Source organism: Cornus florida, unplaced genomic scaffold, assembly GCF_030987335.1.
Source record: "Cornus florida cultivar Cherokee Brave unplaced genomic scaffold, ASM3098733v1 CherokeeBrave_3.0.0_Hap2_Chr07, whole genome shotgun sequence".
Classification (NCBI taxonomy): domain Eukaryota; kingdom Viridiplantae; phylum Streptophyta; class Magnoliopsida; order Cornales; family Cornaceae; genus Cornus; species Cornus florida.
In genome coordinates, this window is record NW_026775577.1 from 28,033,507 (window position 1) to 28,056,871 (window position 23,365).

General features: G+C 36.0%; 3 protein-coding genes across 3 annotated transcripts; all 3 read right to left on the bottom strand.

Moving 5' to 3' along the window:
* Positions 1 to 542: 542 nt before the first annotated feature.
* LOC132316512 (ethylene-responsive transcription factor ERF098-like) lies at positions 543 to 1,097 on the bottom strand. The gene has a single exon (XM_059814985.1). It carries the CDS (start codon positions 1,095 to 1,097, stop codon positions 543 to 545), a length of 555 nt encoding a protein of 184 aa, XP_059670968.1.
* An 11,649-nt stretch (positions 1,098 to 12,746) lies between these two features.
* Positions 12,747 to 13,163, bottom strand: LOC132316514 (ethylene-responsive transcription factor ERF109-like). Its single transcript, XM_059814986.1, has one exon. It carries the CDS (start codon positions 13,161 to 13,163, stop codon positions 12,747 to 12,749), a length of 417 nt encoding a protein of 138 aa, XP_059670969.1.
* Positions 13,164 to 18,224: 5,061 nt separating this feature from the next.
* Positions 18,225 to 22,875, bottom strand: LOC132316515 (ethylene-responsive transcription factor ABR1-like). Its single transcript, XM_059814987.1, has 2 exons — positions 22,344 to 22,875; positions 18,225 to 18,823 (listed from the first exon to the last, which is right to left on the bottom strand). Exons 1-2 carry the CDS (start codon positions 22,873 to 22,875, stop codon positions 18,225 to 18,227), a joined length of 1,131 nt encoding a protein of 376 aa, XP_059670970.1.
* Between the last annotated feature and the right edge of the window lie 490 nt (positions 22,876 to 23,365).

Below are 23,365 nucleotides of genomic sequence, written 5' to 3' on the forward strand. Positions count from 1 at the left end.
GACAAAATGTAAATTTTAATGATTGTCTATCTCTCAAAGTACCACACAAAAGTACTCAGAAAAAATTTCATTAAATACTCCATTATCGAATTCAATTCCAACGAAGCGACGGGAAGGACAGAACCTACGAATCCCAATGATTCAGGCGGCGGGATGGCGGAAGGAACGAGAACGAATTCATCTATTAGGAGAAGTGGTTTGACCACAGCAGGGTAGTGCAAAAGATCTTGGTTCGAAGGTCACTTGCAATGACTAAAGGATATCTTGGTCTTTTCACCTTTGGGTTCCACGATAACGCCCAAATCTCTCGTCCTTTACACCTGTCCAATAATCTTGGACAATTATCACTGCAAAGTCGCAGCCTTTAAAATATTGTCAAAATAGTAAAATTGGTATACAAAATTTAAAAATTTTAAATTCACTAACGGACAGTAGTCTAAAGTTTCTTATATCTGAGAGAAAGGTTAAGAATTCAAAAGTGCGTGTACCAGGACCAAAAATATAAATAAATAAATCACTTTTCCTAATATAAATAGCATATTCTATAGCGGAGGAAGATCCTCCCAAAATTCTTCACTGTCTGTCTCGCAACTCCTCATCTCCGACGAGTTGGGCCTGAGCTCTTCATTGTTTCCGTACTGTGAGTGTGAGCTCTGTGCCTTGTCAATTTCATTGGGATTAAGCTCTTGATTTTCTCGGTTTCGTTCCGAGTTTGTATTATAATCTGACAATGGGAAGTTGAGCTTGGCTCCGGCTCCGCGGAACTCAATGGCAGCCTTGTCGTAAGCCCTCGCCGCCGCCTCTCCAGTATCGAACGTGCCCAGCCACACCCGCTTCGCTCGCCGGGGGTCTAGTATCTCTGAAGCCCACTTCCCCCACGGCCTCCGGCGGACTCCCCTGTACCTGTTCTTACTCTTTTCCTTCTCTTCTTCATTATTTGGCTGGAAAATACTGGTCCCACTTGTGGAACTCTGGAGGGCATGTAGTAGGGCGGTGGTGGTGGGATCATCACCATCACAGCCGTTGATAACGTGCGTGAGAGCGGAGACGATGATCGAGTGTTCTAGGGTTAGAGTTTTTTCTGGTTTGGGGTTCATTTTGAAAAAGATGATGAAATTTTTGCCACCAAACTAGCCGAGATATATATATATATATATATATAGACGTTAAGGTAGTCCACGTGGCATCCAACTGTAAGCGGCCGGGCCGCGTTTATGTTCCTAACAATAAGTCGTTCTCTTTATATATATATATATATATATATATATATATATATAAGGGCTTGAAAGAAACTGATCTAGTGTCACATGGTCAGTGTGAAACTGGGTTGCTTGCAGAGTCTCTTTTGTGGTTTTGTTTTTTTCCGGCAGTTGCGGCTTGAGAGACTTGGAGGGGGTCATGGGTGTGTCCAATAGTCCCAGAATTGACTCTTATTGGTATATACTACCATTTTGTTGGACACTTGTGCGTCCACTTATTTAACGCCCGACACTTACCATGCCTTGTGAAGGCGCCGAAATGTGAAAAAACAAGGGTCCGTAGTAGTCCCTGTGTCCCAATGCGAGTCACAATTTTCAAAAATAATGTTTAATTTAAAATTGAGGGAGTAATTAATTTATAAGTTCGTGATTGTTTATCTTTTTTTTTTGAGCTGTGATAGGGGAATTGAGGGTTTTACCGAAATGAACATCGAATTTTAATTGACTTTGCCCGCATCAAATTACCTAACTCCTTATCATCGATTTTTTCTCTCCTAATTTTTCTTCGTTTCTCTTTCTTCCTCTTCGTTTCTCTCTCCTCATCTATGTGTGTGTTTGGTTTTTCACCAATTCTTCTTATACATCCCCTCTCTTGATATACATATATTTAAAGTAATCTAGAGACAAGATCCAAAATTCTTTATCCTCGCTCCTTTTTCAAGATCAACTACTTTTCTCTATTCATAAATCTTTCAAGAATAAATCTTTCCAATTTCAGATGAAAAATATGAAGAAGACTTTTTTATTTTTGGTAAGTAAATATCCATATAAGAGTTGTCATTACAAAATACATTAATTTCTTAGAAAAAAAAACCCAAGAGAAGAGAAACGATGAATCTATTGTAGCTTTTATTTTCTTTTTCTTTTTCTTTTACTTTTTTGTTCTGTTTTGGTTTTGTGCTTCTGTATTTGCAAAACATGAAGAAATTTAAATTTATTTTTATTTATCTTCAATTTTGCGAAATAAAAAAGAGAGACAAAACCAAAATCAAAGATAAAATTGAATACAAAAGAAAAATCGAGAATTAGAAGAAGAGAAGGGAAGAGGTAGGAGTATGTTTTTTAAAATAATCTGACGTGGCTGGGTCACGTTAAGTTCGACCTTTTATTCGGATGTTTGGTTCGGTTATCTTATCATTTTCCTTTTTTTTATTAGGAGTATTATTTTTATTTTTATAGTTTGCAAGAAAATAAAAATTATTTTGCTGCCTGCCTCTACGGTGATAAATATTTACTTTTCTGCCCCTACTAGTCCTAGTCTTGAACTTTGCCATTTCACTTTGGGTGGCAAGAAAACACTAGGGTAATTTGCACTCATACCCTCTCAAGTTTGCAATAAAGAACGGTAGATATAACTTAAGGAGAGTGTGATTTAATTGCCTCTCAATTTTGCAAACTTCAATAACAACACTCCAACCATAATAAGAGTACGTAATTGTCCTTGACTTATGAATTGACCTATTTAAATCATTAAAGTACAATATTAACATTTATAAGTCATTTTATTTGACCAAAATGACCCTTAAAAAAAAAAAAAAAAAAAAAAAAAAAAAAAAAAAAAAAAAAAACCTCTACCACAGTGGCCGCCAACGCCATATGCATATAGATAAGGGCAGAGCCAGGATTTTTTAATTGCCGAGGGGGCCAAACTAGTAATATAAAATTAAAATTTTAAAATAATATACAATCACCGTCTAGAATTTTTTTTTTTAATACACATTTAATGCCCTCTTTGAAATAGATGGATTAATTATACTATATAATACAAAACTCTAACTTTCCATCAAAAAAGTAAGAAATATGATTTTTAAACATATAGTTTTTATTATCCCTTATTAGTAATATATTAAATATTAAAAGACCATATTTAATATACAAATATTATATATCACTTTCAAGTAATCACACACAAACTAATCTTTTTATTTCTTAGTATTACTGGAACGTGGCTTACACAACATGTCACATTTTTCTTCCAAAAAAATTAAATAAAAAAAAAAACGTCACAATAAAATCATATATATTTGTTCATCTTTGAAGGTCATTTTGGTCAATTAATAGGAAGTTATAAAGTAATTTAATGATTCATATGGGTCACTCAAAAGTGAAAGGGAAAATATATATTTTTATCATGGTTTGGGTATCTTTGTTCATTTTACTGAACTTGGGAGTATCATTGTCCAAAAAGTGTTTAAATTGTAGATGACTATCTTTAACCCAAACCTATGATAAAAATATATTAATTTTAGAGTTTTCATAACCTAAAAGTTATTCTATATAGATACTGGGGATGGCGTAAACCCTAGGTCATTGTCCATTGTGGTGTTTTGGAACTCGGTGAGATACAAATGACAATTCAAGAGGAAAAGCCACATTGCTGAAGTACATTAGCAGTTTCCTGGGGAGGTTTTGCCATCCATTTACCCAACACTCTTTAAAGGCTCTGCTTGGTGAACCTGCTCAATAAGAACAAATGGTAGTGATATTATATATGTGTCTGTGCGTGTGTGAAAGTTCCTTTAGGGTTTAAAATGCCAGAGAACTTAGCTTCTATCAGTTGTCAGGTTTCCATAGAGAATGGCTATGAAGAGGTTGGAGAAAGGCTGGGCTCATGCAATGAGTGATCTATTTGCTAGTAACGTTTTGTTCATGCAAATCATCACACCTGTATCTCCATCAAGATCTCCGATAGTTGTTCGATCACTTGATGTTAAGAAATGTTACATTTTAGTGCGATTGGTACTCTTATGCATCTTGCAAAGTGCACAGGGCTAACATAGCATTTCGGTCAACTTACTCGTGAGATGCAGAATGATGCAATTTTGCACCAACTCGTAGCCACTAGAATTGGTCAAGCACATATTGCGTTATCTTTGTGGATAGTGATAGAGCCAGAGCCAGAGCCTGAGCTAGAAATTAATTTCAAGGGGGACATGTAACGACCCACTCCACCACATGGTATGATATTGTCCGCTTTGGGCCTGAACCCGCACGGTTTTGTTCTTGGGTTTCACCCCAAAAGGCCTCATACCAATTGGAGATGATGCACTTACATATAAGCACTTTACCTTTCCTCTACCCAGGCGATGTGGGACTGTGCACCCGTAGCTCGCCAGTGTGGTAGCCTGACAGTGTCTCTCGCACCCGCCCACGGCACACCCGCCCACAAGGTTATCACAATCCACCCCCCTTGGAGGCCCGACGTCCTCGTCGGCACACTTCCGGCTGGGTCAGGCTCTGATACCATTTATAACGACCCACTCCACCATATGGTATGATATTGTCCACTTTGGGCCTAAGCCCTCACGGTTTTGCTCTTGGGCTTCACCCCAAAAAGGCCTCATACCAATTGGAGGTGACACACTTATATATAAGCACTTCACCTTTCCTCTACCCAGGCGATGTGGGACTGTGCACCTATAGCTCACCAGTGTGGTAGCCTGACAGTGTCTCTCGCACCCGCCCACGGCACAACCGCCCATAAGGTCATCACAATCCACCCCCCTTAGAGGCCCGACGTTCTCGTCGGCACACTTCCGGCTGGGTCAGGCTCTGATACCATTGTAACGACCCACTCCACCACATGGTATGATATTGTCCGCTTTGGGCCTGAACCCGCACGGTTTTGTTCTTAGGTTTCACCCCAAAAGGGCCTCATACCAATTGGAGATGATGCACTTACATATAAGCACTTCACCTTTCCTCTACCCAGGCGATGTGGGACTGTGCACCCGTAACTCGCCAGTGTGTGCAGGGGGCACTAGTAGGCTACCATACTGGCGAGCTACGGGTGCACAGTCCCACATCGCCTGGGTAGAGGAAAGGTGAAGTGCTTATATGTAAGTGCATCAACTCCAATTGGTATGAGGCCTTTTGGGGTAAAGCCCAAGAGCAAAACCGTGCGGGCTCAGGCCCAAAGCGGACAATATCATACCATGTGGTAGAGTGGGTTGTTACAATGGTATCAGAGCCTGACCCAGCCGGAAGTGTGCCGACGAGGACGTCGGGCCTCCAAGGGGGGTGGATTGTGATAACCTTGTGGGCGGGTGTGCCGTGGGCGGGTGCGAGAGACACTGTCAGGCTACCACACTGGCGAGTTACGGGTGCACAGTCCCACATCGCTTGGGTAGAGGAAAGGTGAAGTGCTTATATGTAAGTGCATCATCTCCAATTGGTATGAGGCCTTTTGGGGTGAAGCCCAAGAGTAAAACCGTGCGGGCTTAGGCCCAAAGCGGACAATATCATACCATGTGGTAGAGCGGGTCGTTACAAATGGTATCAGAGCCTGACCCAGCCGGAAGTGTGCCGACGGGGACGTCGGGCCTCCAAGGGGGGTGGATTGTGATGAACTTGTGGGTGGGTGTGCCGTGGGCGGGTACAAGAAACACTGTCAGGCTACCACACTGGCGAGTTACGGGTGCACAAGTCCCACATCGCCTTGGTAGAGGAAAGGTGAAGTGTGAAGTGCTTATATGTAAGTGCATCATTTCCAATTGGTATGAGGCCTTTTGAGGTGAAGCCCAAGAGCAAAACCGTGAGGGCTTAGGCCCAAAGCGGACAATATCATACCATATGGTGGAGTGGGTCGTTATAGGACATATATATATATATTTTCAAAGTAAGAAGTATTAGATGTTAAATTAGTAAATGTAGATAATCGAAGGCTGACACTCTGATGTTAAATTAGTAGATGTAAAGAGTCGAAACCTGACACTCCAAAGTTCATAAAATATTTTTCTTTTTCAATTAACATGACAAGTAACGGTGAAAAAGTTAAAAATTAGAATTACATTAATTGTACAATAATCAAGATTTAAATAGTGTGTTATTTGTCTGTCAAAAAAGTAAAATATAGTAAAAAATATTTATAAACATAAAATACGGACATTAAGTTAATAAAGTTATTTGTATTTTATGATATATCCTCTATCTTCTTAAGTTGAAGGTCTAGTTTCAAGAGCAAAAGTGAGTGCTACTAGAAATAAAATAAAGAAGACGAGGAGGGAAAAAAAAGAAACAAAAAGAGAAAAAGGTTACTACACATTAACATACACCATACATTACTGCAAGAAAAAGAAATTTTAGGAAAATAAAAATAAAACAAAAGAAAAAGAAACTAAAATGAAAAATAATAGAACTTTGAAAATGAAAAAAAAAGATAAAAAAAAAAAAGGACTTGGTTGGACAAAGGGGAATTCAACATTTTTCTGAAAGAAAAAAAAAAATGAAGAAGAATAAGAGAAAAAGAAAGGAAGGAGCAAAGAAATGATTTTTATAAAAGAGAAATTTTTTGGGGGTCAATTGTAATATTTTGCTAAATTACATAACTAAAAGCAAATAAATAAATAAAAAGTTTAAGGCCAGCGCAAAGTGTAGCACTAGATTTCGTCCCAGCTCTTACCATTCCACGTGTATAATATAATAATACTACGGTAGGTGCTTACGTTGGCAAATTTCAAGACTAGTAGGGGTAGAAAAATAAATATTTATCAATGTAGAGGCAGGGAGCAAAATAATTGGTCAAGATTAGTTGAATGAGGTGGTAGCAAAGTAAATATGTTAACTTTGTATCACCTTTACTTTGCGTTTTGAGGTGTGTACAAGTTGACCCGTACATCTACGATTGTAAAAAAATATATATATATACATATATATTATGGATAAAGGAAATAGTTTGAGATGATTAAACAAAATATTTTTGTTTGTCTCACAATGTTACATATGGTATGAATGCTTATTTATTTAATAACTAAATTTATTATTACTCATTGATCTATTAAAGATATATGTAGTAATTAAATTCACAATTTAAAAATTATAAATAAATTATTATTGGGTTTTTTTTTACTTAAGTCTTGTATATATTTTGAGATTAGTTTTTTTTTTTTTTTTTTTTTAAATATTAGAGATCAGTTCTATTTTTTAGATATTTCTGTTAATCAACAAATAGTCCAATAAACAATAGTAACTTTTTTTTCTTTTTCTCTGCCGACCAAGAGATCTTAACTGTGCTAAATTTTTTTCTCTTTTTTTCTTTTTATTTTTTCGTTTTTGAGTATAAGATACATTTACCTAAATCAAGGATTGAGAAGGGAAAATAAAGACATTGTCGGTGTGTTGTTGAATAAGATTGTGTGTGGAACAAAGATTTTGACTTAAAATAAAAATAAGAAAAGTTACTTCAATGATTCATTAAACTCTTAGAACAATATTCATAAAATCATCCATTCATTGACTTAAAATACTTTTTAAGTTGTTCATCGTACCGTGGATGTTTTGTTAAAAAGATCTATTTTGAATTAATTTTTAATATTTTTTAAAAAAAGGATTAATGTCAAATTCTATACAAAATGATGGGACCTAAAGTCAAAAAAAGCCCATTATTATTTGTGCCAAATGGACTTCAAAAATATAAATTATGTTGTAAAACCGATACTGATGTACTATGAGATCGAGAAAATCTACGATCGTAATTTGAATACTCACGTAATGTCAACACAAATTTGATTTCATTAAATTGACATAGCAGCTGTAAATATATATATATTTGACCATATTGTGCCGACTCCACTTTTTTCGGATCGGACTAATCTCGTATATACAGATGTAGTGTGTTAAATTCCTTGTACCCCATTCCAACTGACCTCCAATCCTTGTTTCGTAGTTGGAATGCGACTAGTCTAAAAGGAAATGCTAACACAATTTTTTATGCACTTTTCACGTGTTCATTTGTAATAACATTAAAAAAATTATAGTTTAGAAGTTAGAACCCACAAGCAGCCATTTCAAATCATACAAGAGTGTTGCATACGTCGACAATATCATATATATTAAAATATATATATATTTCATTAATTTGGCTTAGATCGAGGTTCAGAAGAATGGAAGTGACAGTCAAATTTTGTTGTTCACGGTGGAAAAGAATAGCTAGGCCAACGTGCTGCAACAACTACTTAAATATTATTATCTTCGTCTTAAATTAAATATCACCTACATCGAATTTGAAACAGAAGGAATAATATGAAATAAAGTCGGCATAGTTGCAAAAACAAAGCCAAAAAGGGTTGAAGCTGCAATGTGCAAATCGCTTTTGACTTTTTGAGAACCCTAGCAGAAAATTGAAATTAGTTCTATATCATGAATCAAAATTTTCACACTAAAGTTAGATTTGCTCCCATGTTTGAGAGTCACCTCGTTAAGACTTAATTCGAAAGCGGAGCTCAGGAATAAGCTGAGCACCTTTGAAGACCATGACGGCAGGTTTTTTGATGAACCAACTCGTTAGAGTTTGTGTTTCCGATCTCATCTGAAACCTCTATTGAAGACCCTTGCCGAGTTGCTAGAGATTAAAGCCTCTTCTATACACCGACTCGACCACTTTTCTCTCTTATTAGTAATGTAAAATAAAAATAAAAAATTTACCGCCCCTCTTATATGAATTTCTAGATCCTTCCCTAATTACAAGGAGAAGAGAAATCAGTTTGTTCGAAGAATGATTACATTAAAAATTATAATCAAAGCACCATAACAAATAAATAATTAGTTAGTTAATAGTAGTAGTAGGTGTTTTCTTTTTTTTTCTTTTTTTTTCTTTTTTTTTTTTTTTCTGGGGTTTGCAATGCGGATTATAGAGACTATAGAAGAAGCTTGAAAGTGACTTTGAGTTGGGTTTAACTACAGGATGTAAATGGTCAGGTGGGAAATGAGCTTCGTCTAATTTTGGATTGTAAAAGTCATGATTTCTTATCTGGATATTATTATTAAAGTATTATACAATTGGTGAATGGAATGTATTATTTTTTCGATTCATTATGGAATTGATTGTGTCCACTTGATTACAAAATATATTTATGTATGTATGTAATGGTAATTAATACTATATTATAAATTAGTAATCATAAATGGTTTAAAGTCGGTAATTATGGATGGACATTTAATTAGTTAAGACTTAAACCGAGTTCACGATAGATTGAGATATATTGCGAGAGTTGTCGTATGCAATTGCTCTCTATCACAGTCATGACTTTTGACTTTCAAGTATGAAAGAAGTATAGACTCTTTTATTAATTAATAATTACTTTGATTTGTTCGGCGGATACCTCGGGATCCTTAAATCGATACTTTGGGTAGTTATGTAATTAATAGTTAGAAGTCTATATTCTCAATATTTGCATCAGTGTTATTTGTATTTATTTTGTTTTGATTATGGTTGATCACAAATTAAATTCGTAGGCCTTCGTATGTTTTAGACAAATGTTTTCTATATATATTTATTTATTAAATTATTATTTTTTGTCAAATAAATATTTTATTGTGATCGAGTCGGAAATAATCAAAAGTAACAAAATAATTATATTAATTATGTTGTCGGATTGATGGCTTTAATTATCCAATAAATAATTAAGCATAGAGGGGTCAAAGTGCAACATTGACTTAGATGTTATTTACTATTTAATTGGAGTGTAATTAATTTCTTTTAGTGGAGTAGAAATTAATTTATGAATTAATTGAATTGGGTCCATGGTTTAATGGATCGGACCAATTATTAATTTATAGGAGCCAAGAAAATAGTAAGCCCAAAAGGATTCTCACCAATAGCCTAAAAGGATTCTCACCAATAGCCCAAGTTGATATTGGAGTCTTGTTAGAATTGAGAAAGTTGAATTAAAGATGGAGAATATTTTATTGTTTCCTTATTCTTATTTTTTATTTTGCCTATATATACATAAGTTCATGTATATTTTTGGGTGTGACTTTAAGAACAAGAAAAAAGGAATACACTTTCTCTCTCTAGATTTTATGGTTTTGTTTTCTCTTCTAAAGGAGGCTACCACAAGCCTAGATTCCAAGGCCATTCATCAAGGCATATTGGTGATTCCTAAAGGGAAGATAATAATCAAGAAGAAGGAGAAAGGATCTAGCTAAAGGGATTTACAATAAGTGAGAATATTCACTTTAGAAGAAAGTTTAAAAGGTTTACTCAGACCTTTGATGTAAGTATTCAATTTGTTTATTGAATTTTACATCATCTTTTATTTATCTTTGTATAAAACTTGTCTCTATGTGATGAATCAATATCCATGATTGCAAATCCCTCAAAAAGTTTTAAAAACTTGCACGTTTCCCAACAGTGACTTGTGTGGAACTTTGAGGTGACGGGTGTATAGGGTCAAAAAAAGAGCAAAAAAAATTTGTACGAAAAAAGTTGGGAAGAGAATGGGGTCCACTTATTTAACACCAAGCGTGTCCCACTGTGTTAATAATGCCTTGTGAATGCGCGGAAATGTGCAAAAAATTAAAAAATTGGGACTTTGGATATTTTTTAAATAAATAATAAATAAATAAATAATTTTATCACAATTAATCCAAATATTCAAAAGTAGAAAAAAAATCATAAGACATAGACGAAATTTATATTTAAATGACTTAACTATTTATAGTAATTGGATTTAAATAGATAATATATTACATATTACATAGGTCATATTCACGATTATAACATGTTGAATTAAACGGATTACACAGGTTAAATCACTCAATGTTAACCCGACACGGTTAAGTAAATAGATTAATCGTGTCAACCCGTTTATGACCCGAACCCATTTAAGATCAACTCAAATCAGCTTATCTCGTGTCATGTTAGCGAGTCGTGTCGTAATTTGTCACCCCTAATATATTTGTTTAAAATTTTAATTTTTGGCCCCCCTCAACTTTATAAAATTTTATTTTTGTATGTCTAATTTTATAAAATTTTAAAATTGCCTTATCTTACAAAAATTTATTACATATTGTATTCTTTTTCCATTCTCCAAACCGCTCAAACTTATACACTAATTAATGAATTTTGGAGGAGTGATTTAAGTGAATGAAGTTAGTTGGCAAAAAAGGTATAATTAGCGGTTCATTAGTGACCATTCACAAGTCACCTGAACATAAATTTGTAATTCTCTCTCTCTAAAACTTTTGCTCTCTTTCCATCTAATTTTCAAGTTTATTTCCACACTCCCCTTGTTCTTTCTCTATACGTGATAATTCTCTCTATAAGGAGACAAGATAATTATAGAGTGGCCCTCAGGGGCATAGTCGCATTGACAGAGATTCAGGAGATAAGAATTTGAGATCTCGCTTTCAAACTGTACTCCAGACCTAAAAGGTACATGTGTTGTGGGTCCGATACAAATGCTAAAAAAAATTTATAGAGTGAAAAAGTGATCGAGGAGAGAGAAAAACTTTATATTTATTCTAATTAATTATGGAGTATATTCTTTTGCCATTTGGTTCAATATCGCACTGGTTGAATGATACGCACGTAGTTTCCCAATTGCTTATCATTTTCTGTTAATTGTTTCATATCCTTTATGAATGATTAGTTGAATTAATTATCACACTGAGAGATTCTTACAAATTAGATTTGGGTGATCTGCATTGCTTTATACCCCATTTTTAGATTTAGGGTAAATTGCACCGACACTCTCTTAGGTTTGAGTTAAAAGACAATCATCTACAACTTAAGTACTTTTTGGACAATTGCATTCCAACCATGATAAAAATACGTACTTATCCTTTGACTTCTGAATTGACCCATGTAAATCATTAAATTACATTTATAACCTCCTATTAATCGACCAAAATGACCTTCAAATATTAAAAAACAAATATGATTTTTATCATGACATGTTTTCTTTTTTCTTTTTTCTTTGCATTTGTGAAAGAAAAATGTGACATGTTGCGTAAGTAATGTTTTAGTAAATACTAAGAAATAAAAAGATTAATTTGTATGTGATTACTTGAAGGAGATATTTAATATTTGAATATTAAAAATACTCTTTTAATAATATATTACTACGGAATATTAGAAAATATATATTTAAAAATTGAAAAGTCAGAGTTTTATATTAGAATTTTGTTTAAGTATTTAATCAAGTAGCATGACATTGACTGTGAAATGATTATATATATGATATTTGTTTATTTTTTTTCTTTCTTAAATCAGTTTAAAATATGAGAACCGCATGCCTTGGATTGATTAAGTTGGTTTAATACACTAATTAACTTATTAATGATTATATATATATGAACTTAAATATTCGGTTTGAGATTTTATTCATATATATATATAGGTACACTTTAAAATTTATATGCAAGATTCAAAAAAAATTTGTAACCCTTACATATTACCAATACAAATAGGATTTTATTATCACAAAGGTTACAGTGGACTGTAAATATCTATCTATATACACACATATACACACACACACACACGTGTTTGACCGTTGTCTCTTCTTGGAATCATATGGTACAATATTTATATTAAATATCTATATATAGTGGAGGAAGGTCTTCCCAAAACTCTTCACTTTCTTCCACACTTGTCTCTGTCTCGCTACTCTTCATCTCCGACGAGTTGGGCCTGAGCTTTTCCTTGTTTCCGTACTGTGAGCTCCGTGCCTTGTGAATTGCATTGGGATTAAGCTCTTGATTTTCTCAGTTTCGTTCCGAGTTTGATCCCTCTGTATTATAATCTGACAATGGGAAGTTGAGCTTGGCTCCGGCTCCGCTGAACTCAATGGCAGCCTTGTCATAAGCCTTTGCCGCCGCCTCTCCCGTATCGAACGTGCGCAGCCACACCCGCTTCGCTAGCCGGGGGTCTTGTATCTCCGAAGCCCACTTCCCCCACGGCCTCCGCCGAACTCCCCTGTACCTCTTCTTACTCTTTTCCTTCTCTTCTTCAATATTTGGCGGGAAAATATTGGTCCCACTTGTGGAACTTTGGAGGGATTGTAGTAGAGCGGTGGTGGTGGGATCATCACCATCACAGCCGTTGATAACGTGCGTGAGAGTGAAGACGATGATCGAGTGTTCTTGGGTCTCGGGTCGAATTTTTTCTGGTCTGGGGTTCATTTTGCTATAGACGTTTGTGTGCCTAACAAGAAATCGTTCTTATTTTTTTTTCTTCATATATATATATATATATATATATATATATATATCAGGGCTTGAGAGTAACTGATCAGTCACGTGGTTAGTATGAAATGGGGTTGGTTGCTAAGTGTTATAGGGCTAAATTACACCACGAATTTTTGCCTTTGTAATGGCACTTGGGGCTACCAAGTCTCAGCCAACACAACAACACAATACACACAGTATATAAATATAAAGAAGGCACACACAGTTTACAGGGATAAGCCCCAACCTTTGCTCATATTAAACATATTCCAAAGGAACATGAGTTCGTACAAGGAACCAAGGCTCACACCCTCATCTCTATTCCCTCTACAAAGCCCACCTTATCATTATATAGGCCACTCTCAAAACCACCCATAACTGCCCACTAAGATGATGGATGACACCTCCATCCACTTAGGGTCGTGCTGGCACCCTCTAAATGTGCCAGCACTATAATGTAGTTGATAAGCCCAACTGCTAGACTTGTTGGCATGTTCTGCTCATGCCACATAACCACAAGAAGTTACATTCTGCATAGTGGAAGAAACCACCCTTAACCGCCTGTGTGTTGGTCCTCTCAGAATTATGCCACATGCTTGGGAGGTTACTCAGCACTCCCCCACTTCCCATGATGAGTGGGAAATGCTAGTAACTTCCCCCAACCGATCGAGCCCACTAAGACACCACCTCTTGTAACCGCAAGTCATGACTTTGTGTTGTCTATGCTCTAGCCACATCTGAGTCAACCTTGTGAACCTAGTCCAAGCCAAGTCCACCAATCTGCACCCACATATATATGTCTCTGAGTGCACGGCGTGCCAAGCCATGCACGCCCGTGCGCACGCTTGGGTGCACGCTGGCGCACACACTAGTGCCCTTCTATGCGAGCCATGTTTGAACCCTCATGCGCCCGTGGCTGTACGCCCCCATGGACGCCCGTGCGCACGCCGATCTAGACGCTTGCACACATTAGGTTGGACGCCTGCCCGCGCGCCCACTTGCACGCCCACACCCGCGCTGCTGCACACCAGCGCGCGTGTCGGTGCTCACTTGTTTGCCCTTCAATATCTTGGATGCTCCCCACTTGTGCAACCATCTTGAAGTGGTGCAACACGTGCCCATGCACGTTGGCTAAGCCCTCTAAGCAAGCCATGCCATAGCCCAACTGATGTGCTCAACAGACCCCTCCCTAGTATAGTCTTAAGGAAATCCAGCACTCTGACAGGAGTAAACATCACCCATGCTTGAGGAGTCATAATGGCCTTTTAGGCCTTTCCTGACATCCAAATTGAGTGCCGTCTGCGCCAACCAGCTTCTATGGACTTAAGGTACCTCCCATAAAGATCCCGAGTCAAAACTCCAAGTTTCACTTTTACCATATTTACGAAAGTGCCACTGGGCACCCCCAGTGCACGCCGAGCATCCTTTTAAGCATCTTGTGTGCAGGCTGAGCATCTTGTGCACGCTGACAACCCACTGAGCATCCTCATGGCTGTCTAACCAAAGCCAAAGTATTCCCAAGACATGGCATGGCCTTGAAATGCCCATGTCTTCCCTTAGACAACCGTCAAGGGGCTAACACTAAGTCACGGGTTGGCGGTTGCAGGGTTTTTTTTTTTTTTTTTTCGGCGGTTGCGGATGAGGGACTTAGTCATGGGTGTGTCGAAAAGAATAATTCTTGGAATATTTGGTATAATACTACGTAGTACCATTTTGTTGAATACTGGTGGGGTCCACTTATTTTAAGCCAAGCGTGTCCCCTGTGTTACTGATGCCCCGTGAAGTCGTCGAAATGTGAAAAAAGGTAATTAATTTGTAAGTATTATTTTTATTTTTATACTTGCAAGAAAATAACAATTATTTTGCTGCATCTACACTGATAAATATTTACTTTTTTGCCCCTATTAGTCTTGAACTCTGCCATTTCACTTGGAAGTTAAGAAAACACTAGGGTAATTTGTTCTTTGACTTATGAATTGGCCCATTTAAATCATTAAAATATAATATTAACTTTTATAAGTTATTTTATTTGACCAAAACAATCCTTAGCTAAAAAAAAAAAGGACCAAACTCCACCTCTGTGCCCACCAACGCCATATGCATATAGACAGGGGCGGAGACAGTAATTTTTAATTGGAGGGGGAACTAGTTATTTCTTAGTGTTACTGAAACATTGCTTACACAAAATGTCACATTTTTTCTTCCAAAAAAAATAAAGAAAAAGAAAACATATATGATAAAATCATAATTATTTTTTCATTTTTGAGGGAAATCAACTTTACATGTGAAAGTGGAAAGGCAAGAGTTTTCAATGTTTTTCTCACAACTCAATCAGGTAGTGTCGTAGCGGTGGGGAAAAGGATCGAAGAGAAGAAATAGATGATATTTTGCTAGAAAACAAAAGCCGCATTGAAGAAAATAAGAAGAAATAAAAGCGGTAACGGCTGAGTATGTGACTAAGGTAATTTTAGCAAATGGATAGTTTTGAAATTTTATAAAATAATACTCTTTTAAGTTGTTTATTGTACAATGGACGATTTGTTAAAAAGACCTATTTTTAAGGGGTAGCAATTCATATTCATGTATAATAATCGTGTCGTGTCGATGTAAGTGTATTATACTAAATAGGTAAACCCAAACCCGACTTATTTAATACTTGTGTGAGGATTATTCAACACTAACCTGCCTTATTTATTAAATAGGTTAACGTGTTAACCCGTTCAATGACCTGTTTATCAAAATGAGACATTTAATATTCAATCAAATAATAAATATTAGGAAAAATTTATTACAATTAACTCAAATATTCAAAATAAGAAGAAAAATCATAAAATGTAGTCAAAGTTTATGTTAAAATGACTAAACTGTCCATAATAATTGGGTTTAAACAGGTAATATATTATATATGTCATGTTCATGATTATGACAAATTGAGTTAAACAGGTTATACGTGTTAAATCATTCAGCATTAACCCGACATAGTTAAGTAAACGGGTTAATCGTGTCAACCCGTTTATAACTCGAATCCATTTAAGGTTAATCCAAACCCGCTTATAACTCGAATCCATTTAAGGTTAATCTAAACTTGCTTATCCGCGTTGTATTCGAGTCGTATTGACGGGTAATTTGTCATCCATATCCATACCTACTGTGGGTCAATCTCTAATGTTTTTAAAAAGGGACCAATGTCAAATCCTATACAAAATTATGGGTCTTAAAAATATATATATATAATATAATATTATTTGTGCCAAATGGACTTCAAAAATATAGTAAAAATAAATTCACTAACAATTTATATTTATCATATTATGTTGTAAAAAGATTCGCATGGATGTACTCTGTAACCATTCGCGAGGTCAAAAAAATCTACAACATCAATAATTAATTCTATTATCCATACTCTATGACCATAAAGGTCAAAAAAAATCTACAACATCAATAATTTATTCAATTTAAATCTTTACATAACGTGAATACGAAATCGATTCCATTAAATGCGATCGACATCTCAACAGTAAACATATGTATATATATTACATAACGTCAATACAAACTCGATTTCATTAAATGCGACATCGCAACTGTAAACATATGTATATATATATATTTGACCATGGTGCCAACTCCACTTTTTAGAATCAGACTATTCTCCTGCATACATTAAATTGCCGGCGCCTTTTTGGCGAAATATCTTCAAAACTGACATCCAATCCCTATTATATGTCTACTTAGAATGCGACAAGTCCAAAAAGGGAATATAGACTACGTCTCCCATATCATATACGTTAAAATAATGATGTATATGATATTGTTGACGCGCGTGTGTGTATATATATATATATCATTTGGATAAGACTAAGGTTTAAAAGAAAAGAAGTGATAGTCAAATTTAGTTGTTCGTGAATCACGGTGGGTGTTGAATAGCTATGAGGAGAAGAGAAATCAGTCAGTTTGACTTGCATTAAAAATTATAATCAAATGACCACCACGGCAATTTGGTCACACACTCATTGAGATACTTGACATTTTTATCGATTCACAATTGGACTCTTTCGATCATGCAGGTAAGGGTAGATTTAAGGGTGGGCTTGAGCTTATCTAAGAAAAAAAATTCTATTAATATAGGCAATTTTAGCTCAACCAAAAAAAAAAAAAAAAACATTTACTAATATTAACCCACCAATTATTAGTCCATCAAAACAAGTCCAAGTTAGCTAAATTTATATTTAATATTAGTCCACTCCATTTATAATTTCTAAATCTGCCCTTGCACTTGCATATAGGTGCAAGAAAACTTTGCGGAACGTACGGTTCCTTATTCCATGGCGTCAGCAGAAGTAAACTTAAAGGAGAAGAAGTAGTATTCAGAATTGCATGCTCTCAATGGGTTCTTAAGAGAGTACAAACCCTAGTAGGGTCCTTCTCGGACTCTCTATCTTTCCTATACAATTTATTTCCATACCGGAATTTCCGTCCATACACTTGGGCCTTGCGGGCCTCTCTCTTTTTTTTAACTGTATGCTGGATCACTTGACAGGATGGGCTTCTCGCTACTCATTTGACTGAACGGCCCATTTTTTTATCGGGCCCATTTGACCCAATTCTCTATTCTCATCTTGCTGCCGTACGTGAGGACACAATTTTTTGCTGTTGTTGGGCCTCTTGCTCAAGGCTGAAATGTCAATAAGGAAGAGAGAGAATGTATATTGAAAGAAATTTTTTATTTTATTACGTAGTAGTATTATTATTATTTAAAAGGATATCTTGGTATTTTCACCTTTTGAATAGAGTTATACGTGTCAGCGGCCTTGATGCATGTGGGTTCCACAAAAACACCCAAATTTGCTAGACAGTCACTATTTCAAATTAATATATATAGTGATATTCTATCCCATTAAAACAGCTAGATTATATTTGACTCTGCTGCAGAGCGCGCCAAAAATCTAAATCGTGCAACATAGGTTGTGATTATTTATATTAGTATTAGCTCTTGACCTTCCTAACTATATATATCTATAGTGGAGGAAGGTCTTTCCAAAACTCTTCACACTCTTCCATACTTGTCTCTGTCTCACTACTACTCTTCATCTCCAACGAGTTTGGTCTGAGCGCTTCATTGTTGCCGGACTGTGAGCTTTGTGGCGTCTCCCTGTCTTCATTTTCTCGGTTCGGTTCCGAGTTTGAGTTTGATCCGTCTGTATAATAATCTGACAATGGGAAGTTAATCTTGGCTCTGCTTGCTCCGCGGAACTCAATGGCAGCCTTGTCGTAAGCCCTCGCCGCCTCCTCCCCTGTATCGAACGTGCCAAGCCACACCCGGGTTGCTCGCTTCGGGTCTCGGATCTCCGAAGCCCACTTCCCCCACGGCCTCTGCCGGACTCCCCTGTACTTCTTCTTGCTCTCACTTTTCTGTTTTTTCTCCTCTTCATTATTTGGCGGGAAGAAGTTGGTGCCGCCACTTCCGGAAGGCTGGTGGAGGGCTTGCAGTAGATCGGTGGAGGGATCATCACCATCACAGCCGCTGATCACGTGCGTGAGAGCCGAGACGATGATGGAGTGTTCTTGTTCTCGGGTCAAATGAGAAGAAGAGGAGGGCTTTTCCGTAGAGGATTCTGAACGAACTTGGAGTTCATTTTGAAGAAGATGAAGAAATTTTGCCATGAAAAGTCGGTCAGCCGAGGATTGAATGGGGAGGATTAGATACTTTTATAGACGTTGTGGGAGTCCATGTGGAATCCAGCAAGACCGCGTTTGGCTGACAAATAAATAGTTTTTTTTTTTTTTTTTTTTTTGTTTTTGTTTGCAATGTGGGATTCAGAGACTCAGAGAAGAAGCTTGAAAGTGACTTTGAGTTGGGTTCAACTTCAGGATTGAGATGGTCTTGGGAAATTGGAATTGGTTGCCGACGTCACTGGTCGGTGTTAATGGATTTCGCCTCGAAAAGGAGGTTTTTGTACGGATAGTCAGAAGAATCATTTTTACTGTTGTTGTTGTCGGAGTTCTATATATTTGATGTATAATTGGGGTCCACTTATTTAATGCCGTATGAAGCCACACTAGTATGTTGGAGCGCCGAAAAGCGAGAGACACGTAATTGAATCCGTAAGACAACTTGTATTTTAGTGTATTGAGTTGGTAGTTTGTGATTGGTTGAATGATTACTCCGTACAATGGTCATTCTTACAAATCCTTGATGTCACAAAGTCAAAATTTGGTAAATTAAGATAAGGTAAAAAAAAAAACATAAAACCTTTCTCAACTAATAAAAATCTGTATTTTACTTCTTGAATTACAAAATCAAAGTGACTTTGAGTTGGGTTCAACTTCAGGATTGAGATGGTCTTGGGAAATTGGAATTGGTTGCCGACGTCACTGGTCGGTGTTAATGGATTTCGCCTCGAAAAGGAGGTTTTTCTACGAATAGTCAGGAGAATCAATTTTACATTTGTTGTTGTCGTACGGAGGACTATATGTTTTTGATGGATAATTGGGGTTCACTCACTTCTAATGCCGTATGAAAGCCATAAATAGTATGTGGAGCGCCGAAATGCGAAAGACAGGTCAATTGAATGCGAAAGACAACATGTATTTTAGTGTATTGATTTGGTAGTTTGTGATTGGTGGAATGAGTACTCCGTATAATGGGAAACACTATGGCTGCCATTCGGGTAGAGGATTTGAGGTATAATTTGAACCCAATTTATTATATGAAATGTTAAATCTAATCCCAATCCTAATCATATCTTCAACCTTAACTATTCAACCCAAACCCAATCATCATTCTATTTTTAAATTCGGACTTGTAACTCTGGCTTAGATTCCAAGTAAAACTTCGGATTACTTATATGCCTAATCCTTACACCGAAAATTTAATATGATCTTGAATTAGTTTTAGATTAAATTACTTTTAAATAAGAAAAAGTTTAAAAACTTTTTGTAAATTTTTAATAAATTACAAATAAATTTTTAGAAAATTAATTCTCAAAAATGTTAACATACAATAAGATAAAATTTAACCAAAAAAAATTGAAAAGAAAAAGAGTAACCATAGTTTAAATATTATATATAATGTATTTAAAAGTAAAAATATATATGAAAATAATATTAGGTTCGAGTTTGGGTTGGTACGAGTTGCTAACACTTCAACCCAAGTCCAACCCTAATTGTAAAAATGATTACCCAAACCCATAAAAAATTGAGCTGGGCTCAAGTTAAGTACGAGTTACCCAATTCAAGTTGCACGTCTAGTTGACACAACCGGGAGTAAGTCATTCTTCCATATCCTTGGTGTCACAAAGTCAAAATTTGATAAATTAAGATAATAATTTTTTTTTTTTTTTTTTTTAATAAATTAGTCATTCTCTTTAATTTCTTTGTTTATCACTTTTTTTTTTTTATTTTTTTTATTTTGCAATCAGATATTATGTGTATGTACATTTGTGATTGACCTACATTAGTTATAGTAAAAATACAAGTATTGCCTATAATTTTTTAAGTGATTGCATTTAATATTTAATATAGGATAATACTTTTTTTTTTCCTAGTTGGGAAACTCACACACACTGTCTCCACTGAGGTTCGAACCGCTAAACCACAGGCCTGTTGGTATATAGGACAATGCTTACTCACTTAAGGTGTATAAGTGATCATAATTACTAATGTGATAGAATTACAAATGCACAAATAATCTTTAATTGTAAAATGTAAATTACATGTTGAAACTAACTTTTTTTTTTTATTATATTTATAAATCGCATTATGTATTAACTATTTTATTTTATTTTTTTTACTTTTTAAATTTCGTAATTAAAAACAAAATTTACATTTATGATTTAACCAGATTCAAGGTGTCACGTGCACTGGGCCCATCAAAACTATCTGTGCACTGTATGCATGGACACTTGCAATTCATGCACGAGATTGGACGATTCTAATAATTCGATGCACGCGGAGTACCTACTCCCGCTGAGTACACTTGTCTTTGTTATATTGGGTCGCCATGCATGTGGGAAGGACAACTAGGACCCGCACACAATCATCAAACGTACAAAATTCCGTTACATTTGGTCGTTGGATTGTTTCGTGGTCTCAAAGTAATGTCATTTTCTATTAAAAAATATTTCTTAAGTCACCTAAGAGGCAAGAGATTCATTCCCCCTTGATTATTTGGTTCGCCCTTAAATAGCAAAAAACCCTTTTGCTATTTTTTCAGGTTTTTATAATCTATTGGTTCTGAAATTTATTGACCAGACTTTGATATTATATTTTTTTAATAATTTATACTAATCTTTCAGGTTTTTATAATCTTCTTATCTAAGCTACTGTAGCATCTTAGAGATACTCATAAAGGTTATGTGTGTGACTTAAAAAAAAAATGTTGTAATTAAAAATTAAAATAAAATAACCTGATTTATAGTATTTTTAAATTAAGAATAAAAGGATCGCAAGTTTCATATTGTCTGAGTAGTTAGATTGTTTTCTGTGCTCGAATCTTATACCCTCCACATTCTCTCTAACTATTAACCCTTAACAATTTTGCCAAAACTATATATATATTAAGATGGATGAAATTAATATGAATATTACTCCTCTTAGTTAAAACATGTGACTTGTTATTTGTATAATGTCAATATCATCCTTCAATATGACCGTTATACCCGTTTGCTTGTAAAAAAAAAAATTCCATTCAGTTGATTGCAAACCCATTTCTCCTCCCTCTTCTGTGCACTGCCCTCCCTTTCCAACTGCATTAGGTTTCCAAGTTTTTAAAATATTTAATATGTTAACGAAAAGTTTTTGAAACTTTTTGTTTAGACTTTTTAAAATTTTCATTTTTCTTGAATTTGATCATCTGAATTTTATTAATTTTTTGCCTTAAATTTTATCATCCGAACCAACAGTTGTTATATGTCTGTAGTTTTTTTTTTACATGGATCATCATCCCAAAAACTCCAATGTTCTAGATATAAAAAATTCACGAACGCAAAAATTAACCATTAACCCCTAACATTCTTGCTTTAAAAAATAATAATAATAATATGTTACAATATTATATATTAGCGCTTGATCTTCATTATATATCTATATACAGTGGAGGAAGGTCTTCCCAAAACTCTTCACTCTCTTCCATACTTGTCTCTGTCTCACTACTCTTCGTCTCCAATGAGTTGGGCCTGAGCTCTTCCTTGTTGCCGTACTGTGAGCTTTGTGCCTTGTCAATTGCATTGGGATTAAGCTCTTGATTTTCTCGGTTTTGTTCCGAGTTTGATCCCTCTCTATTATAATCTGACAATGGGAAGTTGAGCTTGGCTCTGGCTCCGCGGAACTCAATGGCAGCGTTGTCGTAAGCCCTCGCCGCCGCCTCTCCCGTTTCGAACGTGCCCAGCCACACCCGCTTTGCTCGCCGGGGGTCTCGTATCTCCGAAGCCCACTTCCCCCACGGCCTCTGCCGGACTCCCCTGTACCTCTTCTTGCTCTTTTCCTTCTCTTCTTCATTATTTGGCAGGAAAATATTGGTCCCACTTGAGGAACTCTGGAGGGCATGTAGTAGAGCGGTGGTGGTGGGATCATCACCATCACAGCCGTTGATAACGTGCATGAGAGCCGAGACGATGATCGAGTGTTCAAGGGTCTCGGGTCGAATTTTTTCTGGTTTGGAGTTCATTTTGAAAAAAGATGCTGAAATTTTGCTATCAAACTAGCCGAGACCGAGAATGGGAGTGTGGAGGATTTCAAACTTAATTATATATATATATATATAGACGTTAAGGACCTAAGGTAGTCCACTTGGCATCCAGCTGGAACCGGCTGAACCGCGTTTGCGTGCCTAACAAGTAGTCGTGCTTGAAAGTTACTGATCGAGTGTCACTTGGTCAGTGTGAAACTGGGTAGCAGAGTCACTGTCCGCGGTTGCGGCTTTTTTTGTTTTTTGGGCAATTGCGGCTTGTGAGAGACTTGGAGGTCATGGGTCAAGGATGTATCGAAAAGTATTTTCTTGAACTGTTGGTATATACTACTATTTTGTTGGATACTGGTGGGGTCCACTTATTTAAGTCCTAAGTTTGCGATTGTTTGTCCTTTTATTATAAGGAGTATTATTTTTAGTTACTTTTCTGCCCCTACTAGTCTTGACTTTGCCATTTCACTTTGAAAGA